We start from the raw sequence: 20,574 nt of genomic DNA, 5'->3' as shown, positions 1-20,574 counted from the left end.
TCACCTAGAAAACATACAAAACTGGTGACATGGCTACATAGCCACAAAAGCCATGAGTCTATACATACCTTTATTGTTCTTGTCACTGTGAAGGGTCAAGGAATCATGAATGAGGCACTGAATGGTCCCGGCCTGCAGATCTCTCTCCACTAAGGCCTCTTTCACACTTGCGTTGTCCGGATCCGGCGTGTACTCCACTTGCCGGAATTACACGCTGGATCCGGAAAAACGCAAGTGAACTGAAAGCATCTGAAGACGGATCCGTCTTCAAAATGCTTTCAGTGTTACTATGGCAGCCAGGACGCTATTAAAGTCCTGGTTGCCATAGTAGTAGTGGGGAGCGGTATACTTACAGTCTGTGCGGCTCCCGGGGCGCTCCAGAATGACGTCAGAGTGCCCCATGCGCATGGATGACGTGCCATGCGATCACGTGATCCATGCGCTTGGGGTGCCCTGGCGTCACTCTGGAGCGCCCCGGGAGCCGCACGGATGGTAAGTATACTGCTCCCCCGCTCCCCACTACACTTTACCATGGCTGCCAGGACTTTAGCGTCCCGGCAGCCATGGTAACCATTCAGAAAAAGCTAAACGTCGGATCCGGCAATGCGCCGAAACGACGTTTAGCTTAAGGCCGGATCCGGATCAATGCCTTTCAATGGGCATTCATTCCGGATCCGGCCTTGCGGCAAGTCTTCAGGATTTTTAGCCGGAGCAAAAAGCGCAGCATGCTGCGGTATTTTCTCCGGCCAAAAAACGTTCCGGTCTGGAACTGAAGACATCCTGATGCATCCTGAACGGATTTCTCTCCATTCAGAATGCATTAGGATAAAACTGATCAGGATTCTTCCGGCATAGAGCCCCGACGACGGAACTCTATGCCGGAAGAAAAGAACGCAAGTGTGAAAGAGCCCTTACTCAGCCCTGCTGGAAACCCATGCGCCGTCATCCGTGTACTGAGAGGGACCGAGAGATCTTAGACTAAGCTGGCCACTATAAGCAACAGAAACCTGGCAGACTGCAAACTAAGTGAAGGCACAAAACTATAAAGCGGTCGTGATTTTTTCGGCCCTCAGGAATGTAAACAATATCATCTACAGGTGAAACTCGAAAAATTTGTATATTGTGCAAAGTTCATTTATTTCAGTAATGCAACTTAAAAGGTGAAACTAACACATGAGATCGACTCATTACATGCAAAGCGAGATATTTCAAGCCTTTATTTGTTATAATTTGGATGATTATGGCTTACAGCTTATGAAACCCCAAAGTCACAATTTTGAGGTCCCCTTTGCTTAGGGGGTATGGATTAATTGGCTGACTTGAGTGTGACACTTTGAGCCTAGAATATTGAACCTTTTCACAAAATTCAAATTTTAAGCTGCATTAATGCAATTCCTTTTAATTTGCATTACTGAAATAAATGGACTTTTGCACGATATTCAAATTTTTCGAGTTTCACCTGTAGCTTTATGATTAAAAGGGTTTTCCAGGATTTTTTTTTAACTGATGACCTATCCTCTGGATAGGTTATCAGTATCTGATTGGTGGGGGTCCAACACCCAGGACCTCCACCAATCAGCTGTTTGAGAAGGCACCAACACTCCTTTGAGCGCTGCTGCCTTCTTGCAGCTTTCCAAGGACAGCACCGTACATTATATAGTGGCTGTGTTTAGTATTGCACTCAGCACCATTCACTTGAATGGAGCTGAGCTGCTCCTAGGCCACATGAACGTTTCGTCACTCAGCCTAGGAAAAGCAGAGAGAAGGCCGCGGAGCTCACAGGCACAATGCTGCCTTCTCAAACAGCTGATCAGAAGGGGAAAAACCTCGGAAAACCTCTTTAAATTAATATCAGCCCCTTACTGTAATCCATTTTATACATCTATGGGAAATGGAGAAATGTTTATTATAAAACGTCAATTATCTCCAGGTTAAAGAGGACCTCTCCCCACTCCTGACACGCCTGTTTTAATAGCTTCATGCATTCCCCATGTAATAACAATTCTGGAACATCTATTCTTATGGCTCTGTGTTGTGCCATCCCTTTATTATTTCTACTAAAAGTTATGAATGAATTGCTAGCAGTCTGCAGTAAGGGTACAGAGGGGTGTTAACAAATTGGGGGTGTGCACCTACACAGACTGACATTGGCAGCACTGATTGGATAGAGTGAGTCTGTGCAGGTACACCCCCCCAACTGATTACCTCCCCTCTGTACCCTTACTGCAGACTGCTAGCAATTCATTCACAACCTTTAGTAGAAATAAAGGGATGGCACAACATAGAGCCATAAGAATAGATGCTCCAGAATTGTTATTACATGGGGAATGCATGAAGCTATAATTAAATAATGAATTAAAAACTGAATAATTGAGTTTCTGGTAGTTTAGTTCCTCGAGTCTTCATGACTGCAGCACAAAAAGATGTAGAATGAGTTGGAGTCTATGGGAGAAAAACAACAGAGCAACCATGCTTCCTCATGCCTTTTAGACTATGATGGAGAATGCCATGTATATGCTGCCAACTCTTTTCTGGGAATTCTGAACTGGCAGATCTCATTAAAAGGGTTTTCAAAGATTTTTATAATTGCTTAAGAGCAGATGACAGTATAAAAGAATGAACAAACCGCAGTCAACTCCTAAATGTCCCACTGCTCCGATCCCTACTGGGCAGTTCATGCGCAGGTAACTGCTGAGGCCAGCGAGTGGATGCAGTGGTTATGGGAACAATGAACAACACGTGACACTGTACGGCCTGACAGGACCAGAGAAGTGAGGCATTTAAAAGGCGAGTGACGTTTTTTACTTTATTTTATAGAACCCTCTGCTCTCCAGCAATTTGCAACAAATCTGGGAAAATCCCTTTAATATAATTTCTGTGAAAATGCTCTTAAAGAGGTATTCCTGGATAAGCCATCAATATCAGATAGGGGTGGGGGCAGACAACTTGCACCCCAGCTGATCAGCTGTTTTAGAGTAGAGGAATTACACAGCTCTGTCCATTGTGTAGTAACCACAGTGCTGCTCTGTCACCTAAATTTGCAGCCTCTTATAGGTGACTGATCGAGATTCACAGCAGCCTGTTAATCTCTGCTGACAGGGGGAGCACTCTCCTGCTATAGGTCCCTTGTACTCCGATTACTTCTATTAGACAAATAGCACAGCACTTTTTTGCGTTTGTGCTAACAGGAGAGAGGACCTGTCTCCATAGTACAATGTTCTTACGTAAGGCAGCATATTCAGGTGACAGATCCACCTGGGAGTGCCTAAAAGGTCTTTAGCTGAATTGCTGGGCTCACACATACAAAAACTAAACAATGCTAGTTACTAATATACCTCCTTAGGTTATATTCTATACACTCACCTAAAGAATTATTAGGAACACCTGTTCTATTTCTCATTAATGCGATTATCTAGTCAACCAATCACATGGCAGTTGCTTCAATGCATGTAGGGTTGTGGTCCTGGTCAAGACAATCTCCTGAACTCCAAACTGAATGTCAGAATGGGAAAGAAAGGTGATTTAAGCAATTTTGAGCGTGGCATGGTTGTTGGCGCCAGACGGGCCGGTCTGAGTATTTCACAATCTGCTCAGTTACTGGGATTTTCACGCACAACCATTTCTAGGGTTTACAAAGAATGGTGTGAAAAGGGAAAAACATCCAGTATGCGGCAGTCCTGTGGGCGAAAATGCCTTGTTGATGCTAGAGGTCAGAGGAGAATGGGCCGACTGATTCAAGCTGATAGAAGAGCAATGTTGACTGAAATAACCACTCGTTACAACCGAGGTATGCAGCAAAGCATTTGTGAAGCCACAACACGCACAACCTTGAGGATGGGCTACAACAGCAGAAGACCCCACCGGGTACCACTCATCTCCACTACAAATAGGAAAAAGAGATAATATTTGCACGAGCTCACCAAAATTGGACTGTTGAAGACTGGAAAAATGTTGCCTGGTCTGATGAGTCTCGATTTCTGGTGAGACATTCAAATGGTAGAGTCCGAATTTGGCGTAAACAGAATGAGAACATGTATCCATCATGCCGTGTTACCACTGTGCAGGCTGGTGGTGGTGGTGTAATGGTGTGGGGGATGTTTTCTGGGCACACTTTAGGCCCCTTAGTGCCAATTGGCCATCGTTTAAATGCCACGGGCTACCTGAGCATTGTTTCTGACCATGTCCATCCCTTCATGACCACCATGTACCCATCCTCTGATGGCTACTTCCAGCAGGATAATGCACCATGTCACAAAGCTCGAATCATTTCAAATTGGTTTCTTGAACATGAGTTCACTGTACTAAAATGGCCCCCACAGTCACCAGATCTCAACCCAACTGCAAGATGCTATCCTATCAATATGGGCCAACATTTCTAAAGAATGCTATCAGCACCTTGTTGAATCAATGCCACGTAGAATTAAGGCAATTCTGAAGGCAAAAGGGGGTCCAACACCGTATTAGTATGGTGTTCCTAATAATTCTTTAGGTGAGTGTATATATTAGATACCTCCTAATATTGACCCAGATGGACTTGCATCAGTTCTCAAAAAAATACATGAAATGTAACATTTTTTTTTTTTTAAATCACAGATGCCAACGTTGTGTGGAACAAAAACAAAACATTCATGCGGCAATAGAAATATGGGAGGTTTTATTTTACAAGTGACTATTTTAAGATTTATTAGCGATGTGTGGAAACCTTTTCTCCAGTTTATATTGCTTGTCTTTCGCAGCATTTCTCTGTCTTGCCTCTGCTCGCAGCTCCTTCTCGGTCTTTAACCTGAAAGGAATAAAGGTTGAGGTCTTATGCAAATACTTTACAAACTGACCAAAGTGACGTACAGTCCAGAAACATTTTAAAAGTTGAGATGCACTACTGTCGTTTATAATCCCCATGTACTAACACCAGCAGCACATTTTTAGCATTACATACATAAATCCTATTCAAATATGATTAGACCTTGTAATCTTACCTAATATACTGATCAACATATGGCAACGCAAAGAACTTCTTTTGCTTGTAACGTCTGTTCATGTACCACGGTATAGGCCATTCTTTGAACTTATACCTGTTAAAAAAAAAAAAAAAAATGAATATATATATATATATATATATATATATATATATATTAATGAGGTTGTTTATTAAAGCGAGTCTGTCAGCAGTTATTGCCATGCTAAAATGCTAAACGGCACAGTACTAGGTAGGGGCTGGGCATAGCAGGACAAACATACCTTTTTATAACCAGGAGTAGTGGGATTATGAAATTATATTCTGACAGATTCTGCTCCTAAGGGTCCATTCACACGTCCTGTTTTTTTTCATCCTGAAAAACGGTCCGTTTTTTGCGGATCCGTTGTTCCTGAAAATGTTTCCGTATGTCATCCGTTTTTTGCGGATCCGCAAAAAACGGAAACATGTATACATTTCAATAATCAAATAAAGTTGTTTGGATTTCTTTGAAAAAAAATTGAAAAATAAAAAATAAAAAAAAATTTGTTATGTGTTTCCAGGAACGGAATCCGCAAAAAACGGATGACATACGGAATGACATCCGAATGTCATCCGTTTTTTGCGGATCCATTGACTTTGTATTGTACCAGGATCCGATTTTTCAGGACAAGAATAGGACATGTTTTATATTTAAACGGACATGCGGAACGGAACAACGGAAACGGACAGCACACATTGTGCTGTCCGATTTTTTCCAGGACCCATTGAAAATGAATGGGTCCAGATCTGGTCCTGATCTGTTCCTGAAAAAACGGAACAGATCAGGAAAGAAAAAACGGACGTGTGAATGGACCCTTAAGTGCACTGGAGATGGAGCTTCACTGCGACATGCTCTCTGCATTCAGCTGAATCACAGCACCTCCCTTCTGCTTTGAGCGAGAGCTATAGCTTTCAACCAGGACACCACTACAGCAGTCACTCAGAGCAAAGTGGAGGGGCTGTGAAGCAGATCGATTCAGAGAGCACTTCACATTAAAATTCTGCCTCCAGTGCACTTAATGGAAATGTGTCATCAAAATGACCTATTGTTTCAATCACGTTTATAAGTTTAACAAATTTTAAAATATTTTTTTTATGTTATTTTTCCATGTCAATATCTATATTTAAACAAAAAATCCTGCAGTTTTTGCACTGGCCACTAAAGCTAATAATAGACACCACTTCTTGGTCTGTACAGATCACTTTACTGCAGTTACCTGCTTATCTATACACAGAGGATATAATTAAAGGCAGGATTACAATGATGGATAAGACAGGATCCGCCATTCACAATAGGCGATTGTTAAACAATGACCTCTGTGATCATGTCTAGAAAACTCTTCCACAGAAGTCAATGAGGTCCCCTTCAATCCATCATGTCTATGGCCCATGTGGTTGCCGCAATGCAATTTTCTTAATGCTTTCTAAATGCTTAAGAACATCTCAGGCAAGATGGCCACCCCCACAATAATGTTCAGGAAATAAAATAAAACAATCTACAATCAGAGAATAAGGAGAAGTGTTACTATCTGGTTTTAACTGGCAGATAAACATTTTGGTGACATTTCCTTTAAGGAGTAGAATCTAGTTAGTGCCGTCAGCAGTTTACCAAGGTCAAAACTGCTGACACTCTTCCTTTTGGACTCTTTCTTAGCTGGTAATTTTTAGAGAGCCTGTCCGTTTGAAAGGTGAAAAAGGGCCTGTCACCAAAGGAAAAAAAAACAAACAAAAAAACTGTGCTGTTTGTAGAATCTAACCAGGCATACTTTACTCTATGTTCCAGGCCCCCCTAATTCTTCTGTTATGCCCCCCTAAAGTTCTAGCACCACACACATCAATCTGAAGTGACTGGCCACAAAGGTGTGGCTAATCACTATGCGTCTCTGCAAGGGGAGGTTTCTCCCCGCTGTGACAATCACAATTACTCACACCTTCAGGCTGCAACGCGATCTCATGAAACCTACTAAGGCTGAGTTCACACGGGCGAGATTTCCACGCGGATGCAATGCGGGAGGTGAACGCATTGCACCCGCACTGAATCTGGACCCATTCATTTCTATGGGGCTGTGCACATGAGCTGTGATTTTCACGCAAGGTTGCTAAGATGACAGTCTATTCACTGTATTATTTTTCCCTTATAACATGGTTATAAGGGAAAATAATAGCATTCTTTAATACAGAATGCTTAGTAGGTGGTCAATTGAGGGTTACAAAATAAAAAATAATTAACTCACCTTCTCCTCTTGATCGCGTAGTTGCCGGTCTCTTCTTACTTCTTTAATCATGAGCTGCCGGCTAAAGGACCTGTGGTGACGTCAGATCACATGGTCCAATCACATGATCCATCACTGTGGTGATGGACCATGTGATCTGACGTCACCACAGGCGAGTGCTGATCAGTAGGCACTCTGTGTACCCCTCTACCTATACGGCTACATGCATGTTGCCAAGAGAGTGTACATGATGGCCTTATTCTGAACACTTTATACTTTATACATGTATTTACTAAAAGACTACAGATTATCATCTGTTGGAGAGAATGTTGAATTCTTCACCACCATACAGGGGAATCTCTCTTCAACCAGTGCCTCCCCTCAAGCCCAGAGGTAAAGGCTCAGGCAATGCCCCCCTCATATTGTACACTTCAGTTTACATCTGCAAGGTAAGAATTTAGTACCACGATGTTTCCCCAAAGCAGTCCTTTCTCCATTCTCCTGGTCTTGCTTTTTCCTGACCCGTCTGTAAGAGACGAAGAGCATCTTCCCTTTCTGTAACCACTGCGTCAAGATTCTCCATAGACTTGGTTACCTGCAATACAAGTTAGTGAAGGGTATACCCTTAAGTTATAGTGAATGTTCTGTAAACTGACACTTTATGTAAAAGGCCAATACTCTATACATTGCTACAACTACTAGAAAACCCAAATTCTCATGAACCGGTTATAGGTCCCTTTCTAACAATGCAATTTCACATGTGTAAGCCACGGAGCAAAATAGATTGAACGGTTCCTTTATTCCTAAGTCCACTTGATATTCCATAGAAAGATACAATTCAGTAATGAGTTATAAATTCCTTTCTGCCATGTTTAGACCCCCGCATCTCCGTGCATTACAATCCATGTGCACTCAGTCGGAGTTTCCATGCAGTAACATCCACAAGCGCTGGAGCCGCAACATTGTACATAGGTGAAGAGCCACGTTTCGGGGACACGCCTAGGAGGCAGTATTTATCTCAATCTAATTTACATAATTAGCATATCCTGATCACACACAAAATATTATCATATAATATCCATCTCTAATGACAGCACCGGCAGTTAGATAGTAATCCCCTAAAATTACATACTTCAAGCCTTTTTGGGCTCAGTGTCTCTGAGTGTCAGCCGCTGAATCCAAAAGACTAAATGCTGCAAAAGTCTCTGCTGGTTAACTCTTTAATTACCAGTCCTTTCAATGAATCTGTAGTTCACATGTATTATGCTTTTTTTTTTTTAAACATGTTTTGTAACAGTGGTCTCACCATATTATCTTTTTTCTAGTTGTAAATCTTCACTTGCATTCTTTGTCGATGATCGATGACCTATGTTCATTTAACTGAAAGCAACTACAGCATCTAAGGGAGGGAGCAACAGGATAGTGGGGGACCAATGCTGTAATATGGCAGCTGGGGGGCCCTACCATAAGCATTTGCCTATTAGGCCATGTCAGCAGCATGGTCAAATAGGCTGCCGGTCAGTATGGACAATACTGCTTTATGAGCATGATGCAAGTGATCATACAATCTCTGGTTCAAGTCCCCTAGGAGTACCCAAAAAAAAAAAAGTTTAATAAAGCTTTTGTTTAAAAAAACCAAAAAAAAACCACGATGGCTTTTGACATGTGATGTTTAAAAAAAAAAAATGGGAAGAAAACTACTTGGTCTTTAAAGGGGCATTCCAGTTACATCAAGTTAGTGTTCATTCACACATCCGCACATTGCCGGCACTATAATTGAAAAAGCCTAATCTTGTCCGCAATTGCGGGCAAGAATAGGACATGTTTTATTTTTTTCGGGAACGGGTCCGCACTTCCGGATCCGGACAGCACATCATGTGGCCCCATAGAAATTAATGAGTCTGCAATTCCGTTCTGCAAAGTGCAGAACAGAATTGCGGAAGTGTGAATGGAGCCTTATTCTGTGATCACAAACTAGAGGATAACTATTGGATCGGTTGCTGGGGGTCCGATTACTGGGATCCCCACTGATCAAGAGAAGGGGGGGCTCAGTAGCCTGTGGGGACCATCAAAATAATGGAACAGCAAGTTGAGCTTGTGCTATTCCCTTCATCTCTATGGGTCTGCCGAAAGTAGCCGAGTTCCATTCATTGCAGGGGTCCCTACGTGGTAGATGGCACTCGTCCTCATGAACAGTGGGAGATTTGATGTAACCGGAATACCCCTTTAACATCCAAAACATGTGCAGTATTAAGTGGTTAAAGAAGACTTATCACAGGGGTATGGTTATGCTTGTTATTATCAATAGCCCTATTTTTCAAAATATAAGCATGCAGTGTAACACTGAAGAGTAATTATTTTGGCGAGGGTCACTGATTTCTGGAATAATAAGCATACCCATACCCCTTATAGCCACACTTTTTTCATATCTTGTCCCTAATCATACCTTGTAGAGCCGCTCAGGACTTGGCATAGATGTTCTTTGTCGCTTGGATTCTTGTTCTAAAGTCATCAGCATGTTTTTTTCTTTTAATAACACATACCTGAAAGTAAGGACATTAATCACTGTGTCTACAAGAAAGGCAGCTTCATTTGTAGCAAGCATGCAGTCTATAAAAGCAAATCCATCTCCTCTAAAGTGCATTTAAAGGGACAGTCATGTGCGGTTCATGGTATGTCATGACAGCACGGCTGCACTAAATCAGAGGGTGGAAGAGTTTTTTTTTTTTGTTTTTTTTACAGATTCCTTACAGGTCGACCCCAGAAATGTTAACTCAGAAAACCCCTTTAAGTATCTCCACATATTGTATATTCCTTGCTTTGTTCATCAGCAGAGGGAAGAGCTATACATAAGGTTAGCAGGACATCTGGCGGCACAGTTACACACCACCTTCCCCATGTGTTACCTTCTTTTGATCAGGTCAGGACATAGAGGCTTAACTTGAAGCTACTGGAACCTAATGTAAAGTCTGTAAGAGGGCCCTCACCTACCACGTGCCATTTCTAATACGGTGGTGTTCTCATGTGACAGCTACCACTACCCCAGTACCCCATACCTCTGTCAGCTCAGGGGGATGGGATAATATAGCCAATATTGCAGCTTTCTATTGCCCACAGAAAAATAACAGATTTCTTACAGTTTTGTCTACCACCCCGCAGGCTTTGTCTGGGTTACTTACCAAAGTTTGTGTAAGTCTTCACTACTTTTGCATCTCAGTTGGTTAATCGTCCAAAAGTCACCTGAAAGTATTAAAACAAATAAGAAGAGTTGTAAAATCTCCATTCTTCTGCTGCTCGGGTGGGAGCCCTGTACCCGCAGCACTGACAGCAGAAGATGTTGCTCTCTAGATCTGTATGCACTGATGTCCATAGCTGAGGGCGATACAATTTCACACAAAGATCCCATGACATCCAATAAAAACTTTACATAATGGCAGATTTACCAAGCAAAATGCACTAGAATTTAGACAGAAATTACACCAAAATAGTGGCGTACGTGGCAAACACCACTTTACCATGAGTGAGACCATTTTTAGTCCCTTCCTCGACACTTTGAAACAAAACTAGGAAACGGGGAGTCGTAATATGTAAGAAATCTCTTAACACAATGAGCTATGCCAAGTTCATAATTTAGAGGGCGCCTTACTAACATTGGTGTCCCTCAGGATTTTAGGTATTAATCACCCCACAAGTGTATATTTACATACATGGGGTGCTGTTAAAACGTTTTTTTTCTGCAGTTGCAGTCTTACAAGTGAAGCAAGTTAAATAAATGTGCTTTAGGCCTCATGCACACGACCGTTCAGTTTTTTGCGGTCCACAAATTGCGGAAGCCGTCCGTGTGCCTTCTGCAATTTGCGGAAGGGAACAGGCGGCCTATTGTAGAAATGCCTATTCTTGTCGACAAAGCGGACAACAATAGGACAGGTTATATTTTTTTTGCGGGGCTACTTAACGAAGTAACAGATGCGGACAGCACACAGAGTGCTGTCCACATCTTTTGCAACCCCATTGAAGTGAATGGGTCCGCACCCGAGCTGCAAAAAATGCAGTTCGGATGCGGACCAGAACTATATGGTCGTGTGCATGAGGCCTTACCCTGTAAAACACCTAAGGCCACACGCACACAGTATGTATTATGCTTGGAATTTCCAGGCTAATTTTCATGCAGAAAATCCGGCATGTAAGGGTCCATTCACACGTCCGCAACTGTTTTGCCATTTTGCAGAACGGGTGCGGACCCATCGAATTTCACCGTGTGCTGTCCACATCCACACTTCTGTTCCATGGCCCCACAAAAAAATACAACCTGTCCTATTCTTGTCCGCATCCACAGACAAGAAAAGGCATTTCTATTATAGTGCCGGCCATATGCGGTCCGCATAACAGTTGTGGATGTGTGAATGGACCCCAATACAGAACCAGTGGGGCAATGTGTGCATAAAGTACACTGTTACGTTGAATATACAGTTACATTCTCCACATGGGTTGTCACTTACCTTTCCTAGCCCTCCCAAAGCATAATCTGTCTAGTAATACATCCAAAGTCGATTCGCATAAAACTTTGTTTCAATACTGCACGGATCAATCGCTCTGTACAGAATTAGAATGTATTGGCTCCGATGAGCCGCAGTTATTACTTCGCGAAGTCTTGCAAGACTTTTGCGTAATAACCTCATAAATTAATTTCTACTGTAAAAAAACATTTCCCGAACTCGGGTTCGGTTCCAAGGTATCACTTGGAACCGAACCCGAGTTTGGGAAATGTTTTTTTTTTTTTACAGTAGAAATCAATTTATGAAGTTATTACACGAAGTCCCGCGAGACTTCGAAGCAATAACTTCGGCTCATCTGAGCCAATACATTCTAATACTGCACAGAGCGATTGATCCGTGCAGTATCGAAACAAAGTCTTATGCAAATCGACTTTGGACGCTTCATCAATAGTCATATAAGGGTACGTCTACACCGGTGTCGGGGTCTCCATTACAGGTTTTGTTGACTGCAGAATAAAAGGCTTTTTTCTCCACTTAAATCCTGGACTCCCAAGCGGAAATGGGTTCGGTGTGATGCAGGTCGGCTATTGCTAGATCAGGCACTTCTGTTATATTCGCAGTTCTGCTGTTAGGACAACGGAAATATACGTGATGTGACCACCACCTCAGAGAGTAAAGCTAATGGTGGCTACTCACACAGCTTTTCCCAGTAACAGAAAATACCGGAGATGTATGAAAGGGGGGATGTGAAGTCAGTTTTTCATGAGTCTCTGTTGCTGTCATTTTCAGCAAATGTATCAAATGTGGCACAATGTTTGATATATTTGGTACATTTACATTTCTGCCTTGAGACGTTACTCCACTGTCTACACCACTTCTACAAGTGAGAATCAGTTGCATTCATCTGAGCGGGGCTGTTCTGGCAGAGAACATGGATTTCTGCAGGAGAATGGAACGGATTTTCAGTCACAGAAATGGCGGAGTGTGAAGGCACCCTTTTACTGAAGCAGGGATGTGATGATAACGTCTCAGTTGATAAATCTGACTAAAACCTGCCCGACTGGCTAGCATGGCCACTTTCCCACCAACTGTAAAATGCAAACCTCACAAACTTTTGCTCAAATAAGATCAAGAAACCGTATTTTGCCACTTTTTGAGGCCAGAATTCTGGAGAGCAGGGCGTGATAAATTCCCTCCGTTGCATTTTTAAAGGGAGTGTGCCACCTCCAAAATCTGTTTCAAAGTCAGCATACCACCCTGTTGGGCAGGTGCCCTGAAACAAAACCACGCCTTTCTAGTGAAAATCCAGTCCTCTAGTCATTTGCATAAAGATTTTTATGCAAATAAGGCTTTCGGTGCACTGTCGGTGCGGCGGCTCCATTTGGTGTGCCATCACTCTGCCAAAACACTTGTTTGACTGGCAGTCCCTGAAATTTCAGAGCCGATAGCAATGATGCCAGTGCACAGAAAAACTTACAGGTGACTGTGTTCACATCTGCTCTCCTATTGTCAGAAGAACAGAAAAGGGAAAAAACTGAATAAATTACTGATCCGGCCATTTTTAGCAGCAGTTCCTGCCTGCGTGACATTTTCTCCCATCAATAATAAGATGTCTGACAGAAAAACTGATGCTGAAAATAGACGGATCCGTTATTTTTCATTTTCTGGCGGATCAGAAGAACAGAAAGCTCAGCGCAAATATGAACGAGGCTCATTTCTCTGGATTCGTACAAGAAAGGTATGGTTAGAGGGGTTGTCTCATCTCAGACAATGGGGGCATATCGCTAGGATATTCCCCCATTGTCTTATAGGTGCAGGTCCCACTGCTGGTACCCACAATTATTTCCTAAACGGAGCCCCGAAGTGGTGGAGGGCACACTGCACATGGGCAGCCGCCCTCCATTCATTTTCTATGGTGCGCTGGCTCAGCTATTTCCATCAGTCCCATAGAAGTAAATAGGAGCGGTGGCTGGTCATGCGAGGTGTGCTCCCAATCACTTCTATGGGGAGAGCACTTGGTGGTGGCAGGACCGGAGTCCTCCAGCCACCACTTTGTAGGACTCCATTCTGGTTACAATGGGAACATATCCCAGCGATATTCCCTCATTTTCTCACATGAGACAACCCCTTTAAGTTTCGGGGGAACCTATCCTACATGGCGGTGCACTGGCTGATTTTGGAGGGGACAGTGTCCTTAACCCCTTAGGGACCGGGCTCATTTTCACCTTAAGGACCAGGCGATTTTTTGCAAATCTGACCAGTGTCACTTTTCGTCACATATTGTACTTCATGACACCAAAAAATACCAAATTTGCCAATTTCCAAGTTTCAATTTCTCTACTTCTATACATAGTAATACCTCCAAAAATAGTTAATAATTTACATTCCCCATATGTCTACTTCATGTTTGGATCATTTTGGGAATGACATTTAATTTTTTTGGGGATGTTACAGGGCTTAGAAGTTTAGAAGCAAAATCTTGACATTTTTCAGACAGACATTTTCAAAAACCCACTTTTCAAGGACCAGTTCAGGTCTGAAGTCACTTTGTTGGGCTCACATAATAGAAACCACCCAAAAATGACCCCATTCTAGAAACTACACCCCTCAAGGTATTCAAAACAGATTTTAAAAACTTTGTTAACCCTTTAGGTGTTCCACAAGAATTAATGGAAAATAGAGATACAATTTCAAAATTTCACTTTTTGGGCAGATTTTCCATTTTAATAATTTTTTCCAGTTACAAAGCAAGGGTTAACAGCCAAACAAAACTCAATATTTATGGCCCTGATTCTGTAGTTTACAGAAACACCCCATATGTGGTCGTGAACTGCTGTACGGGCACACGGCAGGGCGCAGAAGGAAAGGAATTCTATACAGTTTTTGAAAGGCAGGTTTTGCTGGACTGTTTTTTTTACACCATGTCCCATTTGAAGCCCCCCTGATGCACCCGTAGAGTAGAAACTCCAAAAAAGTAACCCCAGATATCAAATTGGCCGGGGTCTGACTCCCGACACCACCACAGATCAGCTGTTTGAAGACACAAGTAGGGCTGCAAAGAATACTCGATTAAATCAAGTAATTCCCAAAAAAAAACAAAAAAAAACTCTGCAAAACAAAAAAGTTTTTTGCATTGAGGATCTATTTGTGTCACGTGACGACGGAGTGGGAGTGAAGCGCTTGCTATTACTCTCGCTCTCTGGTCTCCCGCTGCGCTCTGGATACTCACCTTTCCAGCAGGGGGCCTCTGGACACTATACAGCAACTCCATGCTTCCGCGCTGCACTGATCTCCTGACATACGCACACCGTGACCTGACGCGCTGTGCGATGTCAGGCCCAGAGCAGAGCGGAACGATGGAGTGTCGGCGGCGCCCCTGCTGGAAAGGAGGCGCTCAGCAGTTCCCTGGGGTGACCTGCACAGGAAGGGGAGCCGCCAGAGCGCGATATGGCGGAGCCTGATTTCGGGTGTTCTAGGATATGGCCCATTGCCCTGCAGAAGCGGGATGAGCACCCGCCCGACGTCCTGCACAACGACCCCCATGGGCGGCACATGCGAGCATATGAATCATCTAACCCCCTGCCCTATGCCAGCCAGTCCTGACACCCCCTGCCCAGTGCCAATAGTCTTGCACCGAGACAGGACCCCCCCCACAGTAGGTACTTTCATCCTGTCACCCTCTCCCGATAGGTACTGACACCCCGGGACTTACTGATTGCAGTCCCTCAGAGGTTGTGTTTGCATTTCCTTACACATTCTATTTTGCTGGGGGGGGGGGGGATGGAGCTGATGGCACGGATGGGGGATTGAGCTGATGGCACTGGGGGGGGAACGGAGCTGATGGCACTGGGGGGGGGGGAACGGAGCTGATGGCACGGGGGGGGGGGGCGGACAGAGCTGATGGCACTGGGGGGGGGACAGAGCTGATGGCACTGGGGGGGGGGACAGAGCTGATGGCACTGGGGGGGGACAGAGCTGATGGCACTGGGGGGGGACAGAGCTGATGGCACTGGGGGGGGACAGAGCTGATGGCACTGGGGGGGGACAGAGCTGATGGCACTGGGGGGGGACAGAGCTGATGGCACTGGGGGGAGGACAGAGCTGATGGCACTGGGGGGGACAGAGCTGATGGCACTGGGGGGGACAGAGCTGATGGCACTGGGGGGGGACAGAGCTGATGGCACTGGGGGGGGACAGAGCTGATGGCACTGGGGGGGGACAGAGCTGATGGCACTGGGGGGGGACAGAGCTGATGGCACTGGGGGGGGACAGAGCTGATGGCACTGGGGGGGGACAGAGCTGATGGCACTGGGGGGGGACAGAGCTGATGGCACTGGGGGGGGACAGAGCTGATGGCACTGGGGGGGGACAGAGCTGATGGCACTGGGGGGGGACAGAGCTGATGGCACTGGGGGGGGACAGAGCTGATGGCACTGGGGGGGGACAGAGCTGATGGCACTGGGGGGGGACAGAGCTGATGGCACTGGGGGGGGACAGAGCTGATGGCACTGGGGGGGGACAGAGCTGATGGCACTGGGGGGGACAGAGCTGATGGCACTGGGGGGGGACAGAGCTGATGGCACTGGGGGGGGACAGAGCTGATGGCACTGGGGGGGGACAGAGCTGATGGCACTGGGGGGGGACAGAGCTGATGGCACTGGGGGGGGACAGAGCTGATGGCACTGGGGGGGGACAGAGCTGATGGCACTGGGGGGGGACAGAGCTGATGGCACTGGGGGGGGACAGAGCTGATGGCACTGGGGGGGGACAGAGCTGATGGCACTGGGGGGGGACAGAGCTGATGGCACTGGGGGGGACAGAGCTGATGGCACTGGGGGGGGACAGAGCTGATGGCACTGGGGGGGGACAGAGCTGATGGCACTGGGGGGGGGACAGAGCTGATGGCACTGGGGGGGACAGAGCTGATGGCACTGGGGGGGGACAGAGCTGATGGCACTGGGGGGGGACAGAGCTGATGGCACTGGGGGGGGACAGAGCTGATGGCACTGGGGGGGGACAGAGCTGATGGCACTGGGGGGGGACAGAGCTGATGGCACTGGGGGGGGACAGAGCTGATGGCACTGGGGGGGGACAGAGCTGATGGCACTGGGGGGGGACAGAGCTGATGGCACTGGGGGGGGGACAGAGCTGATGGCACTGGGGGGGGACAGAGCTGATGGCACTGGGGGGGGACAGAGCTGATGGCACTGGGGGGGGACAGAGCTGATGGCACTGGGGGGGGACAGAGCTGATGGCACTGGGGGGGGACAGAGCTGATGGCACTGGGGGGGGACAGAGCTGATGGCACTGGGGGGGGACAGAGCTGATGGCACTGGGGGGGGACAGAGCTGATGGCACTGGGGGGGGACAGAGCTGATGGCACTGGGGGGGGGACAGAGCTGATGGCACTGGGGGGGGGGGACAGAGCTGATGGCACTGGGGGGGGACAGAGCTGATGGCACTGGGGGGGGGGACAGAGCTGATGGCACTGGGGGGGGGGACAGAGCTGATGGCCACTGGGGGGGGGGGACAGAGCTGATGGCACTGGGGGGGGGGGACAGAGCTGATGGCACTGGGGGGGGGGACAGAGCTGATGGCACTGGGGGGGGGGACAGAGCTGATGGCACTGGGGGGGGGACGAGCTGATGGCACTGGGGGGGGGACAGAGCTGATGGCACTGGGGGGGGGGACAGAGCTGATGGCACTGGGGGGGGGGACAGAGCTGATGGCACTGGGGGGGGGGACAGAGCTGATGGCACTGGGGGGGGGGACAGAGCTGATGGCACTGGGGGGGGGGGACCAGAGCTGATGGCACTGGGGGGGTGGGGACAGAGCTGATGGCACTGGGGGGGACGAGCTGATGGCCTGGGGGGGACAGAGCTGATGGCACTGGGGGGGGGACAGAGCTGATGGCACTGGGGGGGGGGACAGAGCTGATGGCACTGGGGGGGGGACAGAGCTGATGGCACTGGGGGGGGACAGAGCTGATGGCACTGGGGGGGGACAGAGCTGATGGCACTGGGGGGGGGGACAGAGCTGATGGCACTGGGGGGGGACAGAGCTGATGGCACTGGGGGGGGGACAGAGCTGATGGCACTGGGGGGGGACAGAGCTGATGGCACTGGGGGGGGACAGAGCTGATGGCACTGGTGGGGGGGGACAGAGCTGATGGCACTGGGGGGGACAGAGCTGATGGCACTGGGGGGGGACAGAGCTGATGGCACTGGGGGGGGACAGAGCTGATGGCACTGGGGGGGGGACAGAGCTGATGGCACTGGGGGGGGACAGAGCTGATGGCACTGGGGGGGGACAGAGCTGATGGCACTGGGGGGGGACAGAGCTGATGGCACTGGGGGGGGACAGAGCTGATGGCACTGGGGGGGGACAGAGCTGATGGCACTGGGGGGGGACAGAGCTGATGGCACTGGGGGGGGACAGAGCTGATGGCACTGGGGGGGGACAGAGCTGATGGCACTGGGGGGGACAGAGCTGATGGCCACTGGGGGGGACAGAGCTGATGGCACTGGGGGGGGACAGAGCTGATGGCACTGGGGGGGGACAGAGCTGATGGCACTGGGGGGGGGACAGAGCTGATGGCACTGGGGGGGACAGAGCTGATGGCACTGGGGGGGGACAGAGCTGATGGCACTGGGGGGGGACAGAGCTGATGGCACTGGGGGGGGACAGAGCTGATGGCACTGGGGGGGACAGAGCTGATGGCACTGGGGGGGACAGAGCTGATGGCACTGGGGGGACAGAGCTGATGGCACTGGGGGGGGACAGAGCTGATGGCACTGGGGGGGGACAGAGCTGATGGCACTGGGGGGGACAGAGCTGATGGCACTGGGGGGGGACAGAGCTGATGGCACTGGGGGGGGACAGAGCTGATGGCACTGGGGGGGACAGAGCTGATGGCACTGGGGGGGGACAGAGCTGATGGCACTGGGGGGGACAGAGCTGATGGCACTGGGGGGGACAGAGGGGGGGGGGACAGAGCTGATGGCACTGGGGGGGGACAGAGCTGATGGCACTGGGGGGGACAGAGCTGATGGCACTGGGGGGGGACAGAGCTGATGGCACTGGGGGGGACAGAGCTGATGGCACTGGGGGGGACAGAGCTGATGGCACTGGGGGGGACAGAGCTGATGGCACTGGGGGGGACAGAGCTGATGGCACTGGGGGGGACAGAGCTGATGGCACTGGGGGGACAGAGCTGATGGCACTGGGGGGGACAGAGCTGATGGCACTGGGGGGACAGAGCTGATGGCACTGGGGGGGACAGAGCTGATGGCACTGGGGGGGACAGAGCTGATGGCACTGGGGGGGACAGAGCTGATGGCACTGGGGGGGACAGAGCTGATGGCACTGGGGGGGACAGAGCTGATGGCACTGGGGGGGACAGAGCTGATGGCACTGGGGGGGACAGAGCTGATGGCACTGGGGGGGACAGAGCTGATGGCACTGGGGGGGACAGAGCTGATGGCACTGGGGGGGACAGAGCTGATGGCACTGGGGGGGACAGAGCTGATGGCACTGGGGGGGACAGAGCTGATGGCACTGGGGGGGACAGAGCTGATGGCACTGGGGGGGACAGAGCTGATGGCACTGGGGGGGACAGAGCTGATGGCACTGGGGGGGACAGAGCTGATGGCACTGGGGGGGACAGAGCTGATGGCACTGGGGGGGACAGAGCTGATGGCACTGGGGGGGACAGAGCTGATGGCACTGGGGGGGACAGAGCTGATGGCACTGGGGGGACAGAGCTGATGGCACTGGGGGGGACAGAGCTGATGGCACTGGGGGGGACAGAGCTGATGGCACTGGGGGGGAATGGAGCTGATGGCACAGGGGGGAATGGAGCTGATGGCACGGGGGGGCGGGCGGAGCTGATGGCATGGGGGGGACGGAGCTGATGCACTCGGGCTGATCACACAGGGGGGGGAACAAAGGGTTTAGGGGACTGATGAGTTTTTATAAAGGAAAACAGTCTAATCATTTTTCCTACTCGTTTAATCGCAGAAATAATCAGTAGAAATAATCGGTAGAATACTCGATTACTAAAATAATTGTTTACTGCAGCCCTAGACACAAGCGCTGTGTTCTCCTCCCGCTCGACATTACAGCGCCAAGAAGGTTGGAAACTGGACAACCCCTTAAAGGATTTGTCTCTCTCGTTTTAGGAAGAGGGGGTCCTTTAGAAATACAACTCTCATCAGCTCACCAGTCTTGATGGTCCTTTCTCCCCAGTTTTTCGGGTCATCAAAGAAGTCCTCCAGTCCCCTGCGGGCTGCGGATGAGTGGAAGCACTTGGGCCCAGAAGAGTTGCCACTGGTTCTTTTAGGCAAACCATTGAGGATGCTGAAATACACACAAGTACATCATGCGGTGTGGCTGTCAGGGCACGCTGGGAGTTGTAGTGCGGTACACATACAGGACTGTGGCTGCTCTATAGGAATGTACATGCATTTACACGGAGCCGGAGGTCGCGCCTGCATGCTGGGGGTCTGGCTGAGGGGGCAGACGATGGCGGAGGTTCGTCCTTCCCTACCTGGAGAAGTGGCCCACGGTCCTGACACAGACACGCACCGGCACCTGACACACGCTCCTGCATCCTGTCAGCAACCCTCTGACAGCGGGCGCCGCCATCTTGTCAATGCTCCAGGGCAGGAAGTCAGCGCGCGTGTACGCACAGAAGTATCACAAAGTCGCGAGCTGAGAGGAATGTCGCACACGCGTGGCTTTTTAGTATTGATATGATAACACAGTGATAATATGAACTAAGCTGATAAATAGGCGCAGACAAAAATAACAGAAAATGTATTTATTGAGTCCCCAGTGAGGAAAGGACATTGTGTACTGAAGCCGTCGC

General features: G+C 48.5%; 1 protein-coding gene across 1 annotated transcript; it reads right to left on the bottom strand.

Annotated features, from left to right (window-relative positions):
• Positions 1–4,625: 4,625 nt before the first annotated feature.
• MRPL47 (mitochondrial ribosomal protein L47) lies at positions 4,626–20,488 on the bottom strand. Its single transcript, XM_044290653.1, has 7 exons — positions 20,254–20,488; positions 19,927–20,063; positions 10,389–10,449; positions 9,656–9,752; positions 7,674–7,804; positions 4,977–5,072; positions 4,626–4,783 (listed from the first exon to the last, which is right to left on the bottom strand). The coding sequence occupies exons 1-7, from the start codon at positions 20,349–20,351 to the stop codon at positions 4,675–4,677; spliced, it is 729 nt and encodes a 242-aa protein (XP_044146588.1). The 5' UTR covers positions 20,352–20,488; the 3' UTR covers positions 4,626–4,674.
• Between the last annotated feature and the right edge of the window lie 86 nt (positions 20,489–20,574).

This window comes from Bufo gargarizans, chromosome 4 (genome assembly GCF_014858855.1).
Source record: "Bufo gargarizans isolate SCDJY-AF-19 chromosome 4, ASM1485885v1, whole genome shotgun sequence".
NCBI classification, from domain to species: domain Eukaryota; kingdom Metazoa; phylum Chordata; class Amphibia; order Anura; family Bufonidae; genus Bufo; species Bufo gargarizans.
Note: the sequence above shows the minus strand (reverse complement) of the source record. Positions and strands in the feature narration are given on the sequence as shown.

Excerpts from the sequence above, each read along its gene's own strand:
- MRPL47 (XM_044290653.1), bottom strand. The coding sequence starts at position 20,351 with ATGGCGGCGCCCGCTGTCAGAGGGTTGCTGACAGGATGCAGGAGCGTG. Across the intron at positions 7,805-9,655 it reads GTCCTGAGCGGCTCTACAAG|GTAACCAAGTCTATGGAGAA; the intron begins GTATGATTAGGG and ends CTTGTATTGCAG. Across the intron at positions 5,073-7,673 it reads TGCTTTGGGGAAACATCGTG|GTATAAGTTCAAAGAATGGC; the intron begins GTACTAAATTCT and ends TTTTTTTAACAG.